The sequence below is a fragment of the Chelmon rostratus genome, chromosome 9, assembly GCF_017976325.1.
Source record: "Chelmon rostratus isolate fCheRos1 chromosome 9, fCheRos1.pri, whole genome shotgun sequence".
Taxonomy (NCBI): domain Eukaryota; kingdom Metazoa; phylum Chordata; class Actinopteri; order Chaetodontiformes; family Chaetodontidae; genus Chelmon; species Chelmon rostratus.
Window position 1 is genome coordinate 18,218,708 of NC_055666.1, and position 22,799 is coordinate 18,241,506.

General features: G+C 43.0%; 2 protein-coding genes across 2 annotated transcripts; one reads left to right on the forward strand and one right to left on the reverse strand.

Moving 5' to 3' along the window:
- Positions 1-150: 150 nt before the first annotated feature.
- slc9a6a (solute carrier family 9 member A6a) lies at positions 151-11,848 on the reverse strand. Its single transcript, XM_041943677.1, has 16 exons — positions 11,438-11,848; positions 10,039-10,238; positions 8,993-9,070; positions 8,729-8,805; positions 8,481-8,593; positions 7,959-8,064; positions 6,118-6,259; positions 5,503-5,608; positions 4,573-4,661; positions 4,059-4,172; positions 3,774-3,885; positions 2,966-3,119; positions 2,605-2,635; positions 2,426-2,511; positions 1,784-1,889; positions 151-1,163 (listed from the first exon to the last, which is right to left on the reverse strand). Exons 1-16 carry the CDS (start codon positions 11,727-11,729, stop codon positions 891-893), a joined length of 2,079 nt encoding a protein of 692 aa, XP_041799611.1. The 5' UTR covers positions 11,730-11,848; the 3' UTR covers positions 151-890.
- A 1,004-nt stretch (positions 11,849-12,852) lies between these two features.
- On the forward strand, positions 12,853-22,207 carry taf7 (TAF7 RNA polymerase II, TATA box binding protein (TBP)-associated factor). Its single transcript, XM_041943678.1, has 12 exons — positions 12,853-13,024; positions 13,827-13,903; positions 13,994-14,072; positions 15,569-15,702; positions 15,880-16,000; positions 16,130-16,188; positions 16,690-16,762; positions 17,427-17,540; positions 18,689-18,883; positions 20,653-20,765; positions 21,356-21,415; positions 21,802-22,207. Exons 1-12 carry the CDS (start codon positions 13,006-13,008, stop codon positions 21,844-21,846), a joined length of 1,089 nt encoding a protein of 362 aa, XP_041799612.1. The 5' UTR covers positions 12,853-13,005; the 3' UTR covers positions 21,847-22,207.
- Positions 22,208-22,799: the final 592 nt, after the last annotated feature.

Sequence of the window (22,799 nt, forward strand, 5' to 3'; positions counted from 1 at the left end):
TCTGTGTCACAGTCAAAGGTCATTGGGAGAGATCCACAACTTTCACTGCCAGGTTACACCGCATCAGTGGCATCACATTGTTATACACTATGTACAGGTAAATAGCACGAACTCACAGCCCAAACACCCGCTGAGTGTATTGCTACCTTATGGACAGAGGTTTTTTTTTTTTTTTTCTTTCTTACAAAGGAAAACTACAACTGCATGACCGCCCTTCCTGAACTGGCTCTGCTTCCCAGAGCCGGTCCCGTACGGGCTGCCAGGCTTAAGACTACAATTCCCAGGCACTTGATTGTAACAAAATGTACAGTAAAGTTGTCCACTGGGTCAGCATGCCTCTGATGCACAGAGAGAAGGCAGCAACATTCATGGTCAGACCCGAAACACGAAAGCCCTCAACCTCCCACACAAAGAAAACAACAAGCATCCTCTGCATGCATATCAAAGTTATAGTACTCTTGTGATATACTGTACATCGACATAATAGCTAGTGGTTGGTACTTGCATTTACACACTAACACATGCTGCTAGACCTCTGTGCAATGCTACAGTAAGGTGACTGATTTTAAGCTGAAACAACTTAGAGAAACTGATGTTCAAGTGAAAACCAACAAAAACAAAAACCCTTGTAAATAAATAAGATTATCGTACAACTACGGCAGGTGCCAGAAAGGTGTGGAAAGGAGCAGAGCGAGAACGAGGTAGAGACAGTGATTTGAGGAAGCGAGAAAACGTGACTGTGAGGAAATGTGTGGGGAGAAAGAAAGCGGGATGAGAGAATGTGAAAAAGCCGAGGAGTGAAGGACGGAGTGTCAGGTACTGGTCGCTCGCTGATGGCTCGGGTCAGTCTGAGTCGGACGGTTGTCTGGATCTGCGCTGACGGGCTGTCTTCACATCCGCAAGCGGTGCTGGGGGTCTGTGAAGGGCGGCTCAGAGTCATCCATGGGCAGCACCAGGCGTGTGCCCCTCATCACCAGCTCGTGATCCCCGTACGTCAACTCTCTGTCCAAGTCATCAGAGGTGGTGGCGCCGGCGAAGGCCGGCCCACCGCTGGTGTGGGCACCTGTGGCGTCTGTGCTGACTGTGATGTCGCCGTAGGTCAGGTTGATGTCACCGTCTGTCAGGATGAGGTCAGAGTCGTCATCCTTCAGCTGGCACTCATTCTGGTGACGGGGAAGAGGAATAACCAGAGTTAGTGACTCAAATGCTTTGTCGAGCTGTACAAAAATGAAGCCAAAATATCCTGAACACAGACACTGGTGACGCCATTTTGAGCCAGAGTCTGCAGGGTAGTGATTCAGGTGTGGAGCCATGGCAACAAGGTCCTGCCCATACACCTGCCCGATGCCACGCCCCCTCTTTATAGCATCAAATAACTAATTAAAACCAAACTTATCAGAAAAAATTAACACCTGATCATACATCAGCATGATAAGAACTACCCAAAATGAGAAACCATCTTTAGGCCAACATGGAGGCGGGGTTACTGCAGCCAGCCAGCAGGGGGCGATTGAGATGTTTTGGCTTCACTTCTCAGAACATGCCATCCATTTTTTTTGTGTTTAAACCCACTGAATAAAGCAAACTTTTCACCAATAAAAGGCTCAGACTCTGATTGGTGCTTACTGCTGTTTCCTCATCTGCCCAACAAAACCTTCAGATTCAAACCAAACCTCTTGACTTCGTGACTCATCAGAATAACTTTTTTTCCCACCCAGTAATAGGTAGAACTTCACAAACACAGTTCGGCCGAAAATAGCTCCTGTATGAACCAGCGGCTGACCTCATAGGCCTGAGGGCTGGTGAGGAAGCGGGCGAGGGGGCCGCAGCAGGGAGGCAGCGTGGCTGTGAGAGGGGGGCCGCTGTGAGTCAGGATGGGCTTCAGGTAGCTGGAGAGGGGGCTCGAGTCAAGGACATGACAACACAGAAAACAGCTAACAGAGAAAGAGTGGTGATAATCAAAGATTCCTGTAAAGTGTGATTAATGCATGCAAAGTAAGTGCATTAAAAGAAAAAGTCTGACTTTCTTACTCGAGTCAAAATGATCAAAAATGAAGTAATTCATTTAAAATCCATTAAAACTTAATACTACACAGTCAATAAAATGGATCATTTGTCTTCAAGTCTGTACACGGTGCTCCCTCTGCTGTCTGACACTGAAGCACAGTCGTCACCACTCAGCTGGAGCATGTTTGATGCCACCTGTAGTCGTCCTGCAGAGCTGGAGCTTCTGTGGTGTTTGTATTAGCAGGTTTTGAATTCTATGCTGTTCTAATGGTATTTTGTGATTGTGTGATGATTTCTGCTGCTCATATCTCACGTGCACTTTAAGTTTCGGTCTCAGAGCTGCAGCATTCGATAAAAATGAGTATTTTTCTTCCTTTTTGACATGATGGAAACTCATCGTTTGCTTGCTGAAGGATACTTGTGGTCGAAGTTGTACCAAATTCTGAAAAGCCAGGCACTTTCTTGTTTGGTGCTTCTTCTCTCTGAGCCTTCAGCGATGCTCATCTGTCCAAACACAGAAAATGTGGTTTAGGTTTTTTCTTACAGTCACTGAAAACCACATTACAGCAATAAGTATTTCACAGGGGCCACACTTACAGAGTTATCTTGATCCGAGTCCACTCCCACTCTGTTAAAAGGGAAAAAAAAGCACATTATAAGCTGCAGTTATGAACCGTCCAAGCAGAACAGTGTTGTGAAGCGTGTTTCCCCTGTTTAGCAAGTTCCTGAGCAGGAACGCTCCACATACAGGTGGGTGTACTGTTTATACACAGCTTCAAGCTTCACCAGAGCAAGGTTGTAATAAATGTTTTAATCTGATAGGAGGAGCAGATGAGTTAAACACGGAGGCCATAAAGTCTGGACAGTCAGAAAAAGCCAAATTCTCCGACATCCTTCACATTATCTGAAACACCTTGATGTCGCAGGGATGGATTCGGCAGGTGAAGGAGAGGCGTACCGTATGCGCTGGCAGGACAGCATCTGGGTGGTGCCACCTCCACAAATCCAAACAGTAAAGAAGACCACGAGCAGGGTGGTGGAGAACATCATCTGACGGGCGTATGTCGCCGTGTCCCTGATGGACAGGGCAAAGGTCATCGCGCCTCGCAGTCCTGGAGAGCACATCATGGAAAACGTTATACACAAGCAAATAGCTGCTATAGATCACAAATCAGGTGATTTCTGTTTATAAGCCTGTCTTCATTGTCTTTAATAAATAAAACAAATTTAAAACATAAATAAAACAGATGCTTTGACATTTGACATTAATTGGAATTAGAATACAGACAGTATATTTAATGTCTGACCCATCAGCTTCATTGATTTTTGTAAATATCTGCTCATTCTGAATTTGATGCAGCAACAGGTTTCAAACAAGTTGGGACAGGAGCAACAAAAGACGGGAAAGTTGTGGAATGATCCAAAAACACCTGTTTGGATCATTCCACAGGTGAACAGGCTGATTGGTAACAGGTGATAGTATCATGATTGGGTATGAAAGGAGCATCCTGGAAAGGCTCAGTCGCTCACAAGCAAAGATGGAGCGAGGTTCAACACTTTGTGAAAAAGGATGTTACTACATGGACTCAGGAAGACTTAAAACTGTTTTGTTTGCAAATGATTGCTTTCTGTTTTATTTATGTTTTCCACATCGTTGTTGTATACAGGGGCCTAAATGTCTAGATTCCCTGCAAAGCTTTATTCTTAGCTCAAAGGTTTGCACAGTGGTACAGAGATATACGGTATGTATCTATTTGTGTGCTCACCAGCAAACATCATCATGTGCTGGAAGTTGGATCTGATCTTGTTGCGTCGCCCCAGATTAAGCAGGAATGAGAGAGGGTAGATGTTCGCAGCTCTTCCCAGGAACACGGCCACCTGAGTGGGAACGAGGTCAAGGAGAGGACAACAAAACACAGCGCCTCGCTCTGGGCCAAGCCCGTTCACTGCCCCTTTAATTCAATTACCATGTGCGTCTTTACGCGGTTACTAACACAAGAGTGAAAACCTCTGGTGATCACGCACATGTTAGTCTCATACGCAAAAGATACAAACGCTCCAACGATGAACATGGGATTAAAGACGTGGTTCTGGAAGGTGAAGAGGGTCAGACCCATGTAGGAGAAAATGAAATTCTCCGCCAGGAAGTTTAGCAGTTCAAACAGCTGCAACACAAGAGAAACAACATCACGTGCTTGAGATAATGGCAACCTTAGTGGAGGCTTCACAGAAAAAGAGAAGAAAATTACCAAGAAACACTGTTAAACGAATCCAACAGCACATTCAACACACTTGGCTTGGATGTCTCTTTCATTGGATGTCTCTTTCATTGAAACCTGTTTTCTTCCATCTATTAAATCTGGTTTTGCCGCCTGATTCAGCATATCAGCATACTGTGCTTTAACAAAGAAACATTACTACTGCACCATTTTATGGCTTGTAAAGTGACACACTCATTTCACATTTAAAACATTGGACTAGATCACTGTAAACTCCATCTGTCAAACACAAGCTAATACTAAAAGACCAGAGAGAGCAGCGTCGTGGCTGTAGTCCAGGTCTGACCTGTTTGGTCCTGTCCTGTGAGTCAGGGGACAGGTTGTTGAAGGTGTAGTGGGCCTGAGTGATTCCACAGAACAGGACTGCGACCACACCTGCAACACACCGGGAGGGACAGAGATACAGAGGAGTCAGTCAACGCCGATTATTAACGATAACACGAAGTTCAAATGTTCGGTTTGCTTACACTTCTAATTCAGAAGCGGACGGCGCTAAATTCAAGTGTTCAAGCACCACAACACATTGAGATCAGATCACTTATAAACCACTAGCTGAGGTACAGATTTTTTTGCAGTGTAACGTCCTGATGCCTCCCCGACAGGGACCTGACAGGAAACTACATCATCAGTTCAGGAAGTGGTGGTTGCTGCGCTGACAGACGTGTTCATTAGTTCTGTGGCAAACAAATCTAGCGCTGGACCAACGACAGGCAGACGTAATAACTGTGCACTGTTAGTGGCACTGACGCAGGCAGTGACAAATCTGAACAGACTGTGGTCATCCGGACACCTTGGAGACACATGACAGACACAGGTGTGATCTGTCTCGGCTGTCCACTTGTGTTCAGATTACCGAAACGTATTTAAATGTGTAAACAGGGTCCAAGCAATTTCAAGCCTTGCTCGAGGAGACTTCTGCAGGGTGGATGCACGTTGGCATGAGTGTGTGTGTGTGTGTGTGAGTGGACATGTATTACTCATGTTGTGGGGACATAAATCTGTTTACAAAGTCACACTGTGAAGACTCGCTTTACTTATGGGGACAATTCAAGTCCACATAACGCAAATCATTACATTTTAGGGTGAAGACTTGGGTTAAGGTTAGGTTTAGGGTAAGGAAATGAATGTAAGTCAATATAATACCCCCTGAAGTGGTAAAACACGTGTGTGTGTGTGTGTGTGTGTGTATGTGTGTGTGTGTGTCTGTGTGCGTTACCTGTGAAGCCACAGGCCTCAGCCAGCAGGAACGTGCTCCACGACATGAGGAAGAACAGAGCGGTCTCCAGCAGCTGGAAATCCCTCAGCTTGGTGAACTTGGTAACGTAGGGAAAACAGTCAAGGAGTTTAACGAGACACTCAGTCGCCACCGGATGGATTCACACTAAACTTTTATCTATTATTCTAAACATCTGAGAGAAGGCAGGAGAATCAGAAAGAAATCTGCCGCCGTGCTGGGACGATTTCATTTGTTTCCAAAGCAAAGTGATTCAAGGGCAAGTCTTGAATGGACTCACAGCTTCTAATGGAGCGCTTGTCTTTATTTCAACCGTCACCTGTTTGAAGTGGATCCTTCAAACAAGAAAAATATGCTGCAAAGAAGTTCCATTACTTTTTGCAATGTAATAATTTTACCTCATTTATATTTAACAGAAACACGACTACTGACATCATTAAAAACTGAGCAAATAATTCCAGTTTAATCTAATATGCTTTGCTGGTAAACATTTTATTCTTACTCTGATTCTTTATTTGTCTCAGTGGGAACATTTTAAAAACTATTCTTCTTCTCATATAAGTAAATTAGTGAATAATTCGATGACAGAAAAGATATGAGAGCGGTGACGACTCCGGTGGCCACTCCGAGAGCAAAGGAGCCGCTGAAAACTCCGAGGAAAATCCCAAAAGACTTCAGCATCGCCATGACCTCGAAGGTGTGACTGTTGTCGCCTTGTGGCTGGTACGCTACGATAGACCTGATGTAACACAAAGCACAACCATTAAATTGCAGCTACGCATGCACAGTGTACAGAGAGCGTAAATCATGGAGTTATACATAAACTTCACTTAAAGCCTGCTTACAGGAAATGTAGCAGCACTTGTAAAACATGATCTAACAGCCCAACGTCTACTGGAAATCTTCCTCTGACTGGCACATATTTATGTCAAGAACTGCACAATCCAGCAGGTCTCCTTGCACAGGACACACTTCAGGTGTTCCTCTGCAGGCTTTCACAGCAAAAACTCTCACAATGTAAACTGGAGGACTTCAGATAAAGAGAAAAGCAGAGGGCAGAGTGCCGGAACAAAGGAGTCTCGGTTTTGATAGTTCAGTGTTAATACTCAACTCATGAAGTGGCTCGCTTAAGAGTACAGATAAGTAGTGTGTCCTTTAGACTGCATATATGCAGGTAAGTTTGCACTGAGGTCAAATGTATTTTAGAATTCATGTGCAAAGGTAGAACGATGGAGAATAAGAAATGTTAAATATTATGCTGTTAAATACACAGTTTGTTCAAGTTGGAAGAAGGAGAAAATCAGTTCTGCAGGAGAAAAGGAGACTTCTTTCTTCCTCTAAGAGAATGTAGGCCAAATAAGGAGAATTTTCACTTAAGTCTGCTTTAAGGGAAAAATAAAAATGTGATTAAACTGTTTTCAGTGTGCCAAAGCAACACAACAAAATCACTAATACTTCTGTCTTACAGCCAACATGGACTGTATGCTCTGCTACTGTTTGTTTTTTTATGAAAAAAGATAAGAATTGTCACCTCTGGGTCACCTGGTAGTTGAGTACCAACACTGAGTCAAAAAAGTCAGACGTGAGAGAACAAGAGCACACAGGGTCAAAAAGCTGCTGCAGGTTACATTTCTTGGTTTTAAACCAAGTCTGAGACGAGAGCGATTTTATCACAGAAGCTTTATTTAAAATTTGACAGGCTGGTTGTCGGTCAGAGGAAACAATTACGAAAAATCATTTTTCAGATATTCTGCTGAGGTGCTTCTGCGATAAAAAGTGTTGAAAGTGATATATTCAGCCTTTTCCATTCACAGCCGCATACTCACAAAACAAATCACCAGGCATTTTGTCTATAGGAGCACTTGGCATCCTGCCCTCTCCTTGGCTTTAGCGTATACAGTATCTCCAGGAGATAACAGCAATTCTTAGCTGGCGCGCAATATCCAAAAGTGTTTAGTGAGGAAGCAAAAATAAATGAATAAATACTGAAATCTTCAGCATTTCCGGTTGAACAAGTGGGAAAACAAATGGCCGGTGATTTGTCATGTTTGTCTCAAGGCACCGCAAAGGCACACAATGCCACGCTCTACTTAGTGCACCCGTTCAATGGGCCGGTCAGAGTCTCTCCGCAGGCACCGGCCACTCCGCTGAGCCTGCTATTATAATTTACAATTCTGTGGAAGTAATAACAGTTCCATGTAGAGGAGGAGAAAAACTGAGCGTTAGCTTTGAGACCTCCTCGCGTTCGGCTCGGCGTTAATGAGAAGCTGACATCGAGTTAGTTAAAAGGTCACAGGTCGATCGATACAAAACGCATGAATTTTCCCATTACGCTCTATAAACTATGACTCTATAAACCAGTAGCTTAGTGGCGTTCTGCTAATTAAGACAGTCCTGGGACTGATGCAGACTCGTGGTGTGATGTCACGACGACTTACGAGGACAGGACCACGGCCACCGCATCGTTGAGCACGCTCTCTCCAAACAGCAAAGCATACAGATCCACGTCGACCTGCAGCTCGTTGAAGATCGCCAGGACCGTCACTGTGAACAAAGACAAACACAGTCAATAAAAAAACTGACCAAAATAATGACGCACGACACTGAGCACGATGGACGGAGGGGTCAAGAGCTGTGTTTCAATCCCAGACTATACACTAAAGTATGTGTTACTGAGTGTTATGATCTATTATGTTATTATGTATTTTGGGACATGATAAGAAAAGAATTGAGCAATCGCAACAGACATGATGGCACTTCTTCATTCTTCTTTCTCCTTTTTTTCAGCTTGAATGAAGCATGAACTCAATTATTCTTAGCATAGTACGCACAAATTTGACAAATCTTTACTGTTGCGATGAACTGTTTGTGCCTGTGTGCTGCTTCCTGCAAGCTTTGAGCAACTGAAGAGATAAAAGTGAAGGCGGTCTATATTTATATGAAGAGTAAGCACTGCGAACCAGGGTCTGTGGCAGAGACGATTGCGCCGAAGAACAGACAGTCAGTGAAGAAGAAGTCTCCGCCCAGCTGTCCCACCTTCTTCATTAGCATCACACAGCCGTACATTAGCAACCTGACAGGGGAACAGAAGGGGGGGTTCACAAATCATCATAAACACCACTGACTCCACTGCCATTATGAGCACTTTACCACCACAATACTGCTCTGGCGTACAATTCTTTTGGTATAATTTCATTAATATTCTTACCCAATAACAAAACAGGAAATAACTGTCCCCAGAAAGGCGTAAGCCAGGATGGATCCCATGTTACGGAAAAAGTGTCTCTGAAAGACAAAACAGTTAAACACATCATCATCTGCACTCCATCTCTGCACACGGATGAAGGAATGAGTGGATTTTAGCATTTCATATTAAAATGAAGGCATCACTTCATCGGGAGTCAAACAGGTGTAATAAAGTATGAAGTAGTAGTATGAAACAGTCGAGAGAGTAGCTGAAATATCACTGTACCCTTTTCAAGCTGTAGCCGGCGTGGAAAATGATGGGCGGGAGGAGGATATTGAAGAACACTTCAGGGTCAAAGGTCACCTGAGTCACACACACAAACACAGACACACACACACACATTAAAAGGCAGGATCATATTACAGTTCTGGATCAAACAAAGTTGTTCTAATGGACACTTCTAGGCTGTTGCATCATTGTATAAATAAATAAATGAATTAATCATAAATGACACATCCAGGACAGCATGAAGTAGCTTCCAGGACCAACAACAAAACGTAGTAATAATAGTAAAATGTCGAGGTGGGAAATGGAGACAGCTTCTAAACTCAGGCACAGACAAACATATTCACAGTTTTTAGTTGCAAATCTACATACCTGCTTCATTAACAGTTGTCTGTGTATGATTTTCTGAGACAAGTTAGAGTCAAGTCATAATAGAGGACATTTGATGGTGAACGAACCTCAACCACTGACGAACAATGGTGCCGCTAGAAAGGCCGCAGCCTCTGTTGCATTTTGGTTACTTACTGCTTGTTTTTTGGGTTTGAATTTCACCAGCGTGTGACCACAGAGTCACAGTTATGGCTCCAAAAAGTTCAAAGACCCTCGGGCAAAGGCCTTTCATTGAGAGAAGCCTCCTGCTACTTATTTTACCAGAAGAAGAAGCCTTTTTTCAACCATTTGCACTCAGTTTGTAAAAGTTCTTTATCTGTTTTAGAGTGCATAACTCGACTCTGTGCTTCTATAACAGAAGATATATTTTTGGTAATATGGAGAATGCAGAATTGGTGGTCCATTAAGACACAACACCCAATAATACATCTCACTAAGGATACAACTAATAATCCATTATCAGTTCTTTTTATTTTAGTCGATGAAATGTAAGAGGTATATAACTGAACTATAACTTAATTCAACTGATTCAGCTCTGTATTATACAGCTGCGACATGGACAACAGAAAAAAGACTGAACTTGAACATGACAAAGGTAAGCAAAGGTGACACTAAACAACTTCTTGTCTTTTCTGCCGGACAATGACTTCCTGTACCTTTCGCAGCATCTCATTATCCTGCACGTCGTCCACCTCGTTGGCGCTGATCTCTCCTTTCAGGGTGTACTCATAGAATTTACCGCTGACATTGACCAGCAGCGTGGCGGGGCTGGCGTTGACGGGGCAGCTCAGCGTGATGTTGCTGATGTCTCGAGGAACGTGGATGCCGTAGCGCAACACCACGCCAACGAGTAGGCCTGGGAAGAGAGGTGAGACAGACAGGATGCAGAGGGCAGAGTTGATGAATGCTGCAAAAAATCAATGAGGAGATGTCACGAGAGGACTTGTTGCAGAGGGTCATCAGTGGGATTATTTTGTGGAGAATAGACTGAAAAATGCTCTGAAAAACGTCAGCTGGTTGCTTTGACAGACACGTTAGGGAGGCCACAGTGTGTGTTTGGGTGATGACCTGTTAAAGGCGCTGCACCTATAGCTACGAGGAAGTGGAGCAGAACTATGTCTGGAATTACATGGAATTACCAAACACTTATCAAAAACAACAACAAGTCAGGTGACACCCTAACAGGTGTGACAAAACTAACCAGAAAGAGTAGGATGCCGCAGTCAAGCACAGCTTGCACTCGCTTTAACTCCTCCACTTCGGGCACTTTCACTTTTCAAGCAGGCTACTGACGGCTCCTGTAAGCCAAGCCAGTGAGCCAATGTGCACAAAGCCAGGAGCTGACACATTTAAATGGAGCTAATTACTATTGTTATTAACTACAACTTGTCAAAATGTCTGCTGTGAAAAAAAAGGCTACATGAGTCAAAACAGCAATGCATGTGCAGGGGGTTTTGGCAATTACTGAACTGTGTCATTGTAAAAAACTAAATGTGACCTGATTCTGCTCCAGTGTGACCAACTTCTCATCCATTCAGAAATGTATTTTAAGGAGGAAGTGGCTCAGGAGAAATCTGACAACTCTCCAGAGATGCCTCCATCTCACAGGAGTTAGAAACCGGAAGTGAAGACCAGTGACAGCCAGGTGAGCGTTTGTCCTATCAGGTGAAGGGAGGGGCTTTGTGTTGGTGTCTGACTGAAACAGGGAACAGTCAGTCACAGGCTGCACAGCCTGCTCTATTTCAAGCGCATCCATTAGAGAAGTGAGAATGCAGAGAAGTGAAATTTTGGGCTGTGTTTTTCACGCTACGGTAGTTCCTAAAAATATTCACCTGCTTGGATGTTATAGAGCAAGCAGGTGAAGGTGTTTATACTGTCTTAAATAAGGTTGTTACCTTACAGCATCAACCTGGAGCAGCCTGCAGCCCACATGTATTTAAAATGCTTAGTAATTTACTGCAAAGGGGGGAAGTATGCATTCATTTCAGATCTAACACCCAGTACACCCAGTTAAAGTCACTGATGACGCCTCTCAGTCACGCTGGAGCACCTCACCGTAAATCATCGCCAGTCCAGTCTCGTGCAGGAACCTGAACCGCCGGTGTTTGAACAACCAGATGGTCAGGATGGTGAGGGTGAGGAGCAGGATGAAGATGAGCAGGTCCGCGCTGTCCTGCCTGTGGCTCTCCTCTGCCTTTTTCTCCGTAACGATGTTCTCCATGGCACTGTCCTCCTGAGGTGATGATGCTCGGCAAACACAGATGCACACAGACAGGCTCACTAGCACGAGCAGCCACAGCGTCCTCGTTGCCCTCCAGGCACTGTTGGCAGTCACTTTAAACACCATTTCGGCCGGTCGGCGGTCAAATGCTGCAGTGTCGCCGTGGATAACAGGAAACTTTGGGCAAATATTATCCACGAACCGGGGGGAGTAGAGAGCAGAAAGACGACAGCAACAGAAGAGTCGATTCCGGCCCGGAAGTGAAAACTAATTTTTCCAGAAAGTGTACAATGTTTATTTCGATGTAAAAGCACCACAGGAGGTTGTTGCTAGTTTAAATAAACCACAACAGACTAATCTTAACGTGGCGTGTCATGTGTAATCTATACGATTTGTAAATTAACAAAGATATTGATTTTATTCATTTCCACGGTGTATTTCCATAGCGGATTATAGTGATTCTAACTGAGGTCTCTTATTATGAAATTCGCAATTTCCATCACACTGAACAGGAAGTGAGATAAAAAGCTAGAAAATTTCTTATCTGTTCCAGTCTTGTTCACCAACTTCTTTATTGTGAGCGATAATTCAATGACTGATAAAACTAGTGTTGTAGAAAATTTAAAGATTCCTATATTGCTCAGGGTGTTTTTGTAATAATCGTTTCATCGACATATAGTACAAGGATGCAAAAACAGCTACTGCGTTAATATTTTGCTAAAATAGGTGATGTTTGAGACTCATCCTTTTTTTCTCCTAAACTCCCTAAGTGTCACAAGTCTCGCGAGATAAAATAAAACCGGGGAATGAATGTGACGTTCCTACAGATCGGACATTATGGTTTCATAGTGGGTAAAAAAAGCATATGAACTGATGTTAATGTTTTGTCCTTAATTAGTGAAGTCGGACAAAACGACTAAATCTGTACCCAGATCTGCAAATAGTTCTCTACTGTATAACATACGTATGGACTGTTGTCAAACAATTACTGCAAAAAAAGACAATGCGGTTAAAGACAGACTTCAAACACAGTGCTCTATAGTGTCAGACAGCATAGCGCCTCATAATGACCATCAATAAAAATAAAGTACAGCAAAGTGCAAGTCTCCCAACTATCATATCACAAGAGTTTATTTAACAGAGTCACACTGGAATGTGGATTTGTATGCATAGTCTGCAATAAATGGTGTGCTGGAATGTTAGTTTTGCAATTTCCGAGGAATACTTGAATGTAGCAAGCGGCCGCACTCACTATCTAGCTGTGTTTCGGCCAGGGATGTGTTCATGTCGCTGCGCTTATTTGATTTAATCAAAGCGTAATCAGCGTATTTATTTTGCCCCTCTTATTTTCATCATCGAGACACATTGGTGCAGCTGCACCGTCCAAATTACAAAACCGAAGATGACGTCTAAACTGAAAGGTATGTTAGTAGCCGGTATCATTATTTTAGCCTAACGTTAACTACGAAGCTAACGACAGCTAGCTCTCGCACTCTTTTGTAAACATTCCGCCTCTGGTCGTGCGGTATGTGTTGGAATTAATTAATTACGATTAAAAATAATAAAATGAAGATAATGCCGTTGCTTCAAGATGTGAACAGCAGTGTTGCAGCTGTTTTATTAGGGCTGACTGTAGCATTATACGCAGTTTTGCTGTAACTGCTATATTAGCTTAGCGTTAGCGTTACTGTAAAAGATGGGTGAACTTACTCAGCTGGTCCTTGTTCACACACTTGCACATGTGTAACAAGATCAGTTAGCATCAATAAGCATGCAGTACCAAGGCTGAATAGAAATATTAGGATGTAAGTCGCACAAAATGTAAAGCAAGTTATTTATTGTTATTATTGTGCAAGAAGATTATAAATGAAATTACGTAAGAGACACCAAATTAAAGTATGATGAGCATTAAAAGTGAAAGGATTGTGAGTGAATTTACTCAAATGCTCTTCAGGTTGTTCTTACCAGCATGTTGCACTTTAGTTTTAGTGTTTATCTTGAGACGAGTAGAGGTCTTTTTAAAGACTTAGTCCGAGTAAAAAGCTCAGAAGTGTGAGTTGAAGTTGTTCAAAAGACGAGACAAGCAGTAATATACAGTATTACTTGTTAGTACTGCTTGTTTGTAGTGTATTGCACACATTGAAGTTTTGTACATACTGTACATTGCAAACAACTAGGAGGCCATGTTACCGTTTTGATCATGTTGATGTTTTTTTATTCTAGTTGGGAAGGTCGGCTCCAAGAATAAAGAGGATGCTCCTTATGAGTTGGAGAGCCAGTTTATCCTCAGGCTTCCTACGGTAAGACAGTTACACATGCTAAAATCAGTCATATCTATAAAGGTCAGTTTGACCCTTTGCTGAAAATGATGTGGATGTTTTGTCTTACAGGAGTACGCCTCAACAGTAAGAAGGATTGCCCAGTCTAGCAGTATGAACATGAAAGACAGACTCACCATTGAGTTGCACCGTAAGCTTGTTTTATTAGTAGTTGTAGTGCTTGCATTTGCAGTACAACCCCAGTTTAAATGGGATGTTGTGTGATAATTTGCTCAATTATTAATTATAAATATTGTATTCAGAACAGTACAAAGACAATATATGTAATAGTAATATGACAATATATATTTACTTCATCAACTTCATTGATTTTTGTAAACATCTGCTCATTCTGAATTTGATGACAGCGACATGTTTCAAACAAGTTGGGACTTTAGCAACAAAATACTGGGAAAGTTGCGGAACACTCCAAAAACACCTGTTTGGATCATTCCACAGGTAAACAGGTTCATTACTATCAGGTGATAGTATCATGATTGGGTATGAAAGGCGCATCCTCAAATGGCTCAGTCATTCACAAAAACAAGTGTGTAGAGGTGAGGTTCACCACTTTGTGAAAAACTTTATTCGCAAATAGTCCAGCAGTTTAATAACAACATGTCTCTCCGCACAGTTGCAAGAAATTTAGGGATTTCACCATCTACAATCCATAAAATCAAGATTCAGAGAATCTCGAGAAATCTCTGCATGTTAAGCTGAAAACCAGCATTGACTGCCCCTGACTTTCAGGCCCTCAGCACTGCATTAAAAATGTTCATAATTTTTTAAAGGATATTACTACATGGGCACAGGAACACTTCAGAAACACAGTTCATTACTGCATCTACAAATGCAAGTTAAGACTCCACCATGCAAAGTTAAGTAAAGCCAGAAATGCTGTTTACTTCTTTTGGTCCAAGCTCCTCTGAGATGGACTGACATAAAGTGGAAAGGTGTGCTGTGGTCTTATGAGTCCACTTCTCAAACCTTTTGGGAATCATGGATGTCGTGTCCCCTGGCCTAAAAAGGGCCAATGACCGTCCAGATTGTTAACAGCGCGAAGTTCAAAAGCCAGCATCTGTGATGGTATGGAGGTGTGCCAGTGCCCATGACATGGGTATCTTACACATCTGTGAAGGCAACGTCCATGCTGAAAAATACATTGCATTTCTTAACAGTAGCTGCATGGTTTTGGAGCAACATATGCTGCTATTCAGTTGTTGCTTTTTCAGGTATGTCCCTGAAAATGTGTGACTCTTTATGAAGCGCAAAATATGACAAGATAGACCCAAGACTGTTGAGCAGCTGAAGTCATATACCAAGTAAAAATGGGAAAAAATTTCACTTACAAAACTTCAACAGTTGGTGTCTTTCCTTCCCAACTTTTTTGGGACATGTTGCAGGTATAAATTCAGAGTGTACTTTATTTTCCGTTTTGTTGGAATACATTACAAACTACAAATGTCAGCTTGACGAACCAATTCAAATAAACTATCAAATAAACCTGTCTGAAAGACACCTTTTGGACCTGCATTTTTACTCTGTTTTTCAACTTAACAGTGGCTGCAGTGTCCTAATAGAAATGGTTGCCTCTATCTCTCACAAACCTGTGCTTATAATCAATCCTTTTGTCCCTCTCATTCGTAGCCGATGGTCGTCATGGCATAGTGAGAGTAGACCGTGTCCCCTTGGCCTGCAAACTGGTGGATCTGCCCTGCATGATTGAGTCTATGAAAACAGTGGACAAGAAGACATTTTACAAGACTGCTGATGTCTGCCAGGTAAATCACTGCAGCGGCATTAAATGTAGGATGTCACCTTCATTGAAAACATTTAATTTTAACATTTACATTTAAAACTGAGATATTGTCTTTTCGTGTTCCTTATACAACTGTAGTACAACATTAGTCAGCAGAATGCACAGTAATTTACCATTCATTTTTGCTTGCATGGGTTAGATGCTGGTATGTACACTAGATGGAGACCTTTACCCTCCTTTAGAGGAGCCAACTGGCACTGACCCCAAGAGCAAGAAGAAGGACAAAGACAAGGACAAGAAATTTGTTTGGAACCACGGCAGTAAGTACAGAGAGCAGTTTTTGGGAGTGCTGGAAACTTTAGCAGTTCAGCAGTTCAGGAAGCCTAGTTTGCCCTCCACAGCTGATTGAGCCATTTTGACTCCGCTAATCCTGTTGTTCTGGTCCCCAGTCACCTGCCCTCTGAAGAACACGCGCAAGAGAAGATTTCGGAAAACTGCGAAAAAGAAGGTTTTGACATTTTCCTCTCCCCCTCAGCGCTCGCCTCCCCTTTCCAATCCATCTCTTTAGCATCCTGTCTGATGATCCATCGCTTTCCCAGGCGCTCTCCCAACAAGACATTTACATTTCATAAAATAGGAACTGTGGTGAAAGTGAAAACTAAGATTTACATATAAATAAAGCCTTTCCATCTTAGTTTGCCCCAAAGGCATGCAAAAAAGCAATTTCACTATTGCTTTGATCAAAGTGAAAGCGACTGTGCTTGAGCACTACACTTCTACTTTGTCTTCGGAATAAATCTTCCTGAAGATGCAGAGCTGAGCCATATTGATTTGGCCCCTTCTGTTTTTAATCGCTAATGTGCTTCCTGGCATGCAGCCAGCTGCTACCTTTGTGTGTGTGTGTGTGTGTGTGTGTGTGAGTGAGAGAGTGTGTGAGAGAGAGACACACAGCGAGAGAGATGCTGCTGCTAACGCTACATGTAACCCAATCTCTTTCTCTCTCTCACAGTACATTGAATCTCCTGATGTGGAGAAGGAGGTGAAGAGATTGCTAAGCACAGACGCTGAGGCTGTCAGCGTCCGTATCCTTTTAGATACCAACAGCGGGTCCTCGTGTCCATTTTGTGAACCCAAAAATGCTAATTAGCAGTTTCACCAAGCAAAACAACACTGGTGTTCATCTCCTTTAACAGCAAGCAACAGCATGTAATGTAGAATCAGATGGAAAGCTAACCCCGAGCTATGACTTTAGCTTTTAAGAAGCATAAAATACTTTGTTTTCTTTCTTCTTTTCAGGACAAACATAACCTCGCTTCCATCTAACATCCAAAATAGGTTGATCTGAGGTCCAAGCGGGTGACTCACCTGACTTGACTCTGTCTAATGTCTTTGTGAGAGAGATGCACTTTACAAGGAGGCTATTAGTGCACTAATGAAACTCTGAACTTGCCTGACAGAATAAGAGCACAGCAGGGCTGCTTTGAGTGGCTACTTGCTGTGTGTTAATTGAGATGGACTGTTCATTATCGTTGCTTAGTTGGTCACAGTGAAGCTGGATTCTAATTATAGTTGGAGCGTTTGCATGCAGCAGCAGACATACACATGACACACTAATGAAAGTTAAAGTTCCTGTGGCGTATCATCTGGTTTTTACCTTTCAAGTCTTCTTCAAAGAGGACTTTGTGGAAAGTGAGAGTTCTGAGCGACAGAACGTACAGTATGTGGTCCTTAACCCATGATGTTTAGGGTGGGAAATCATAGCAGAGGATGAGTCCAAGGAAGCAGATCAGCACGGCTCTCTGGCCAACCTGGACTCCTCACCTGGCACCTCGGGACACAAGATGGGTCACGGGTCCTCTGGTAAGTGAAGGAGGAGTAAAATGTGGTGGGCTTCATTAGCGTGCCGGTTCCTCCACTGTGGTAAAGCAGCAAAAGTGGTATCTAGTGTTTGTTATCTGGACCACATGGCCAAGAGAAACACAAAGCAAAGGCAAATTGATGTTTTCAGGGCCATTACAGATATTTGAGAGTTCAATAATGTGGAATTCATATAAACATTTTTCTAATATCCCTCAGATTTGTTAGAAATATGACCAAGATATGCACTAAGTGGGACATTTAAAAAATAAACTTGTCATTGCTCTCTAGTGGCAAAGTTATGAAACAGAGACTCTGTTTTTTTAAGCTCATCTCAGAAGAATCTTTGGCATTTCTGTAGTCGTATTTCTTGCTGCTTTTTGGCCAGTGTTGATCCTGATATATCTGCAGCAAGGTCGGTTCTGATTAACATCTATAGTGTAATTCTGAAGGGCTGAAAAACGAGTCCTGTTTGTTTCTGTTGTGGTGTAGAAATGTGCAGCTGCTTTGAAATGATGCAGATGACCTGACTGTCATACAGTGATTTCTTTGATACTCTCCTCACCGCCCGAGGTTTCCCTCTTCATTTTGAACATGCACACCACCCTTGTCCCTTTTGACAGCCTCTGCCCCAGTGGTTTGAAATGGAAATAGAGAGCACCCAAGCATTAGTTACTCTTTGGCCTTAAGATTATTTTTGCCTGTAGACTCACCAGACGGCCTTCCTAGCACCAAGTGCACAGTGCGACTGTGCTGGCACTCAGAGGTGTTGATGTTAGCGTTGTGCACGAGAGGTATGAATGACACGTCTTTAAAAAATGTGGTAGCACAGAAAACAAAAAGATTTCTGGAGCAGAAGAAAAAAAAGAACCGCTTGTTTGCTGCCTGCTATGTTACTATACAGCCAAGTGTTAGAGAGCACAGACTCTTTGTTATGTAAGATAAACTGTTCACAACATCATAAGTAAGTAGGCTGGGTGTTTGCATTAATCATACCTGGTGTATGACACACAACAGTGAATCCCCAGCATCTTCTGATTTTCACTAGCCTAAAGTCTCTGTGACCTACATCAAACCCAAGCAAGTGTTTGTGCTTATTTCCACTTTTCTGTCCATGTTAATAACACTAATGTGCACTTCCGCATGGCCAGCCCAGCGTGACGAACTGAGGGAGATCTTCAACGACATCAGCAGCTCCAGTGAGGATGAGGAGGACGAAGGGGACCGGCACGAGGACGAGGACCTGAATATCATGGACACGGAGGATGATCTGGTCCGACAGCTCCAGGACAAACTCAACGAGTCGGATTCTGCACAGCATGAAAGCAACAGAAACAACCAGATCGGTGAGAGGATATCATGGTTTCTGCACAGGCCTGGAAACATATGGAAAATCCACATGAACATACACAGAATGAGGAATATCAGTGATTGTATGACAAGCTTCATGAAAAAAATGATCCTCAAATAATTATGGTTTTTATTATGCTGACATTAACAGCCAAAACAATGAATCAAGTAATCATTTAAGTCCTTAATTGAGGGAAAATTTCTAAATATTTGCTAGTTGAAGCTTCTCCAATGTGAGGATTTACTGCTCGTCTCTCTTTTATATATTTTTTAAAAAATGCAATCTGTTTGGGTTTTGGACTGTTGGTTGGACGAAACAAGCAATTTCACAGCGTCAGCTTTTTTCACTATTTTCTGTCATTTTGGGAGAGAGATTTATAGACTGAACAATGGATGGATGAACTGGAATTAATGACATTAATGAAAATAATTGTTAGTTGCAGCCCAACTGACATTATGTAGCATTTGTTGTTGTCAAAAATATAGTTTACATCACTTACTAAGTTGTTTCCAGTTCTGAGGGCCAGGTGTGAAGTAATATTCATGGAGAAACTCTTCAATATATATGACCCATAGATGTATGTCCATATGGTGGGAGATGCATATTTATGTACATCTGTTCTCAAATTGAGCATGTGTGCATGTGAAAGCTGTTCTGGAAAGTGTGTACTTGTGTGTGCGTACTTAGGTGAATGAAGTGAGTGCAGCATTAGAATTATGCAATCCCTTGTGCTGTGCTTGCAACTTGCATTTACCCTTCAGTGCGAGTGCTGGTCTTCCAGCCGACTTTCACCGACAGTCTGTCATTTTTCAGTCGTAGCCAGTCGCATGCTAATTTCAGAGCAGACTTGTAGACCAGAGACAGTCCAACGTTAAATTAAAACAAAGCCCCTCGTACACTTGTCGAGGCAGAGGTCAGAAATAACCTGAACCAGGTGTCTGGACTTCTAATCGGAGCTGAGTTTTCTAGGTCAGACATCATGCACGCACACTCAAATGAGTAGCCCTACTTTCACTTAAACACATGTGCTGCGCCCTCGCCCACAGAGATGCTCAACGCTGACAGCTCTGCTCCTCAGCTAACCAGCCTGACAGGTGTTGTGGCTCGGCGTTCGGCTCAGACAGCTGTCCAGCCTGACAGCTCAATGCCTCCTTATCTACATACACGGAACTGTCAGTCAGCCACGTTACTGGTCAGCTCCATCGTAGCGGCCCAGCAGAGCTAATGCAGATGTGTCGGAGTCTGGCTGTGCGTGTTTCTGGCGGCGCTGCAAAGTTGTATTAAATGGGTCTCCCGTTGTGGTGAATATTAGATCGGCAGTATGAGAGGATTGTGAGTCAGTAGAGGGGAAGCATACGATGGATGCAGTTAGTTTGGAAGATAGTTGATGGTTAGGGAGCCGCAGGTTGTTCCGAGGTGCTATCACTTTGGCTGGATTTAATGAGAACCCTCTGAGGATCCCAGAGCAGACTGATTTAGTTGGTCTTTTAGTGCTTCGTCCTGCTGGCTCACATCCTTTTAAATGGATTTGTTGTTCCCATTAACCGCAATTTGTCAGAGTGAAATGGAGGCTTCCTTGTGTTTCGGCAAGCGAAGGTGCATATCTCGCCCTCACGGCTTTCACAGCTCTCAAACGGTCTCACATCATCCAATCTCTTCAGCTTTTTTTCCTGTTTGCTTTTCACTGCGCATGAAAGCAGAAGCGTGAATGGCGTTTGTGTTTGTATGAGTCGTAACACGGGAACCTCCTGCTGTTCCCTGCAGTCATGGAGTATCAGGTGCAGATCAACAGCGTCAAGGCCAAGCTCCAGGAAACCCGCGCCCGCAAGAAACAGCAGGAGGAGCTCATCATGAAAGTGGAAAACCAGGCCCTCAAAGTAAACCGTGAACACACGCACACACTTTTTTCACAGTCATTCAGAAACTGGGTCTGCATGCACAGAGACATAAACAGGGACATGTAGATGAGCTTGGAGGCAGAAGCCTTCATGCAGCATAAATTCTCTCAATAGTGATGATGAAGACAGCTGATTACACACTGTTTGAGGCCATTTTTTAGTTTTTTTTTTTAAATGTTTTTAAAGCTTTAAATATTAAATTTCTCCCGTCAGCTGTTTACTATATGAGCATTGCTGTGGCATGAAAATTCATTGTTCTGCCAAGCGCTCTTTAGTGGAGACTTTACAATGAGTGAAACATGAGCAGACGTGGCCCTTTTTACGTTGCCATTTCGCGCTCTCATTGCCCGGTGTTTTGGGGCCGTCAAAGCCCCATCTCCAGTCGTTATTATCACAGTCGCAGGGAAAAGGTCAGCTGTCTCTGACTGGCATTCCAAGTGGCCTTTCTGTCAGAGAGGAGATAGTGACATGAGCAGCACAGGCAGACACACATTTAAAGCCATCTCAATTTAATGAGGCTCAGCATGTCGACTCCAACAGATCTTGTTTGTGTCTCTCTCCTCTCGCAGAACCGCTTCCAAGCTCTGCTGGATGAGATTATTCAGCAGGAGGAGCGGGAGATGGAGCAGGTAAGAACCTCTTCGTAAAAGCCGGCGATCGGTGCTTGTTGTGAGCTTTCAGCACTTTGCATGAATTTATCTTGTATGAATGTCAAATAACCATGTTAGCGGATGGCATTGTGCTCGCTGCCCTTTTTAAACCCAATAGTTCTCATGCCTAATAGCAAAGTTCAAATACCATCATGGGAAATTTAATTTGTCAGCAGCTACGAGTGGAGTCCTTTTTGCAGCTATGGCATATAGAGGCCACCCACTGTTTGGGGTCGTTGTTTGTATTGACAAATGAAGGCAGCAAATTAATGTGAAAAGACATGTTAATCATCATCCACTTACCCTGCAATTACACCCCGGGGCTGTCGGGCATCAATCACGCCTTCTATTTTCTGCTCCAACAGCTGGCCTCCCTGCAGGAGCAGCTGGACTCTCTGATAGAGAAGTGACCACCAGGGGGCAGCCTCACGTCATCTTCTGCCACGCATTAACGCACGAGAAGAGGAGGAGGAAGAGGAGCCTTCATCTCCAGGGAGGAGGGAGTCTTTATTAGCTGACTTGCCGTGTCATTCCTTTCAGTTTGTCATTTTCATACATGACACATACAGGATATTGATTTCTGTATTAAAAGTCAATGTTTTTTATTAAGTTGACAAAATGTGTTGTTAGTTACTGTATGATTAAAGTAATTGGTTGGTTTCAGAGGTGACTATTATGTCTGTTTTGCTGTCAGACAGTTTTTACCGCAGCTCGCCATCTCTGTATTTCATTACCTGTTTGAAGAATAAATTACACTGATACACAAGTGTCCAAGAAATGGAAACTGGCAGTTTTATTTAATTTGGGCGGACATTTCTACAAGTGGGCAGGTTCATGTTGGTCATTAACGTATGTGGGTGGATGAACCTTCCTCCAAGTGTTGAAGACACCGTGAAAGCGAAGTTAGAGCATCTTTAGCGTCTGTAATGTGACAAATTTCCACACGAAACTTGAGATACGACACACACACACCCCTCCCTTGGAGGCGGCGGCAGTTTTCCATGGGTTAACTGAACAGATTAGACCTCAACTACATTCTTCGTTTTTCACAGCTTTACCAGCTGAAGTCCAAACGAACACATCTTACTATATTGCTCTGCTAGAACCCCACGAGCCAGCAGTCAAATGTGGTGTTTTATGATGGGCGGGGTTAGCTTGTCGTCCCAAATCACATTTGATTGGATAAACTTACGTAACCGCCCCTGAGTTCAGGATGAGTCATCAGAAATATTTTTAGGTTTTACAGAGAGAGAAAAGAGGCATTTTGATATTATAGAAAATATGTTTTTGAAACATATTTAGAAAATAATGAGTTGATGAATAATTAACTCACAGGGTTTGAACTTGGAAAATGTATTTTTCA

What these genes read in the sequence shown, in the direction of transcription:
- slc9a6a (XM_041943677.1), bottom strand. Translation starts at nt 11,729, where the DNA reads ATGGTGTTTAAAGTGACTGCCAACAGTGCCTGGAGGGCAACGAGGACG. An exon ending in CCGGCTACAGCTTGAAAAGG is followed by an intron (nt 8,806 to 8,992) that starts GTACAGTGATAT and finishes TTTGTCTTTCAG; the next exon opens with AGACACTTTTTCCGTAACAT. An exon ending in GCACATGATGATGTTTGCTG is followed by an intron (nt 3,120 to 3,773) that starts GTGAGCACACAA and finishes TGTGCTCTCCAG; the next exon opens with GACTGCGAGGCGCGATGACC.
- taf7 (XM_041943678.1), top strand. An exon ending in GGAAAACTGCGAAAAAGAAG is followed by an intron (nt 16,189 to 16,689) that starts GTTTTGACATTT and finishes TCTCTCTCACAG; the next exon opens with TACATTGAATCTCCTGATGT. An exon ending in GATGGGTCACGGGTCCTCTG is followed by an intron (nt 17,541 to 18,688) that starts GTAAGTGAAGGA and finishes CCGCATGGCCAG; the next exon opens with CCCAGCGTGACGAACTGAGG.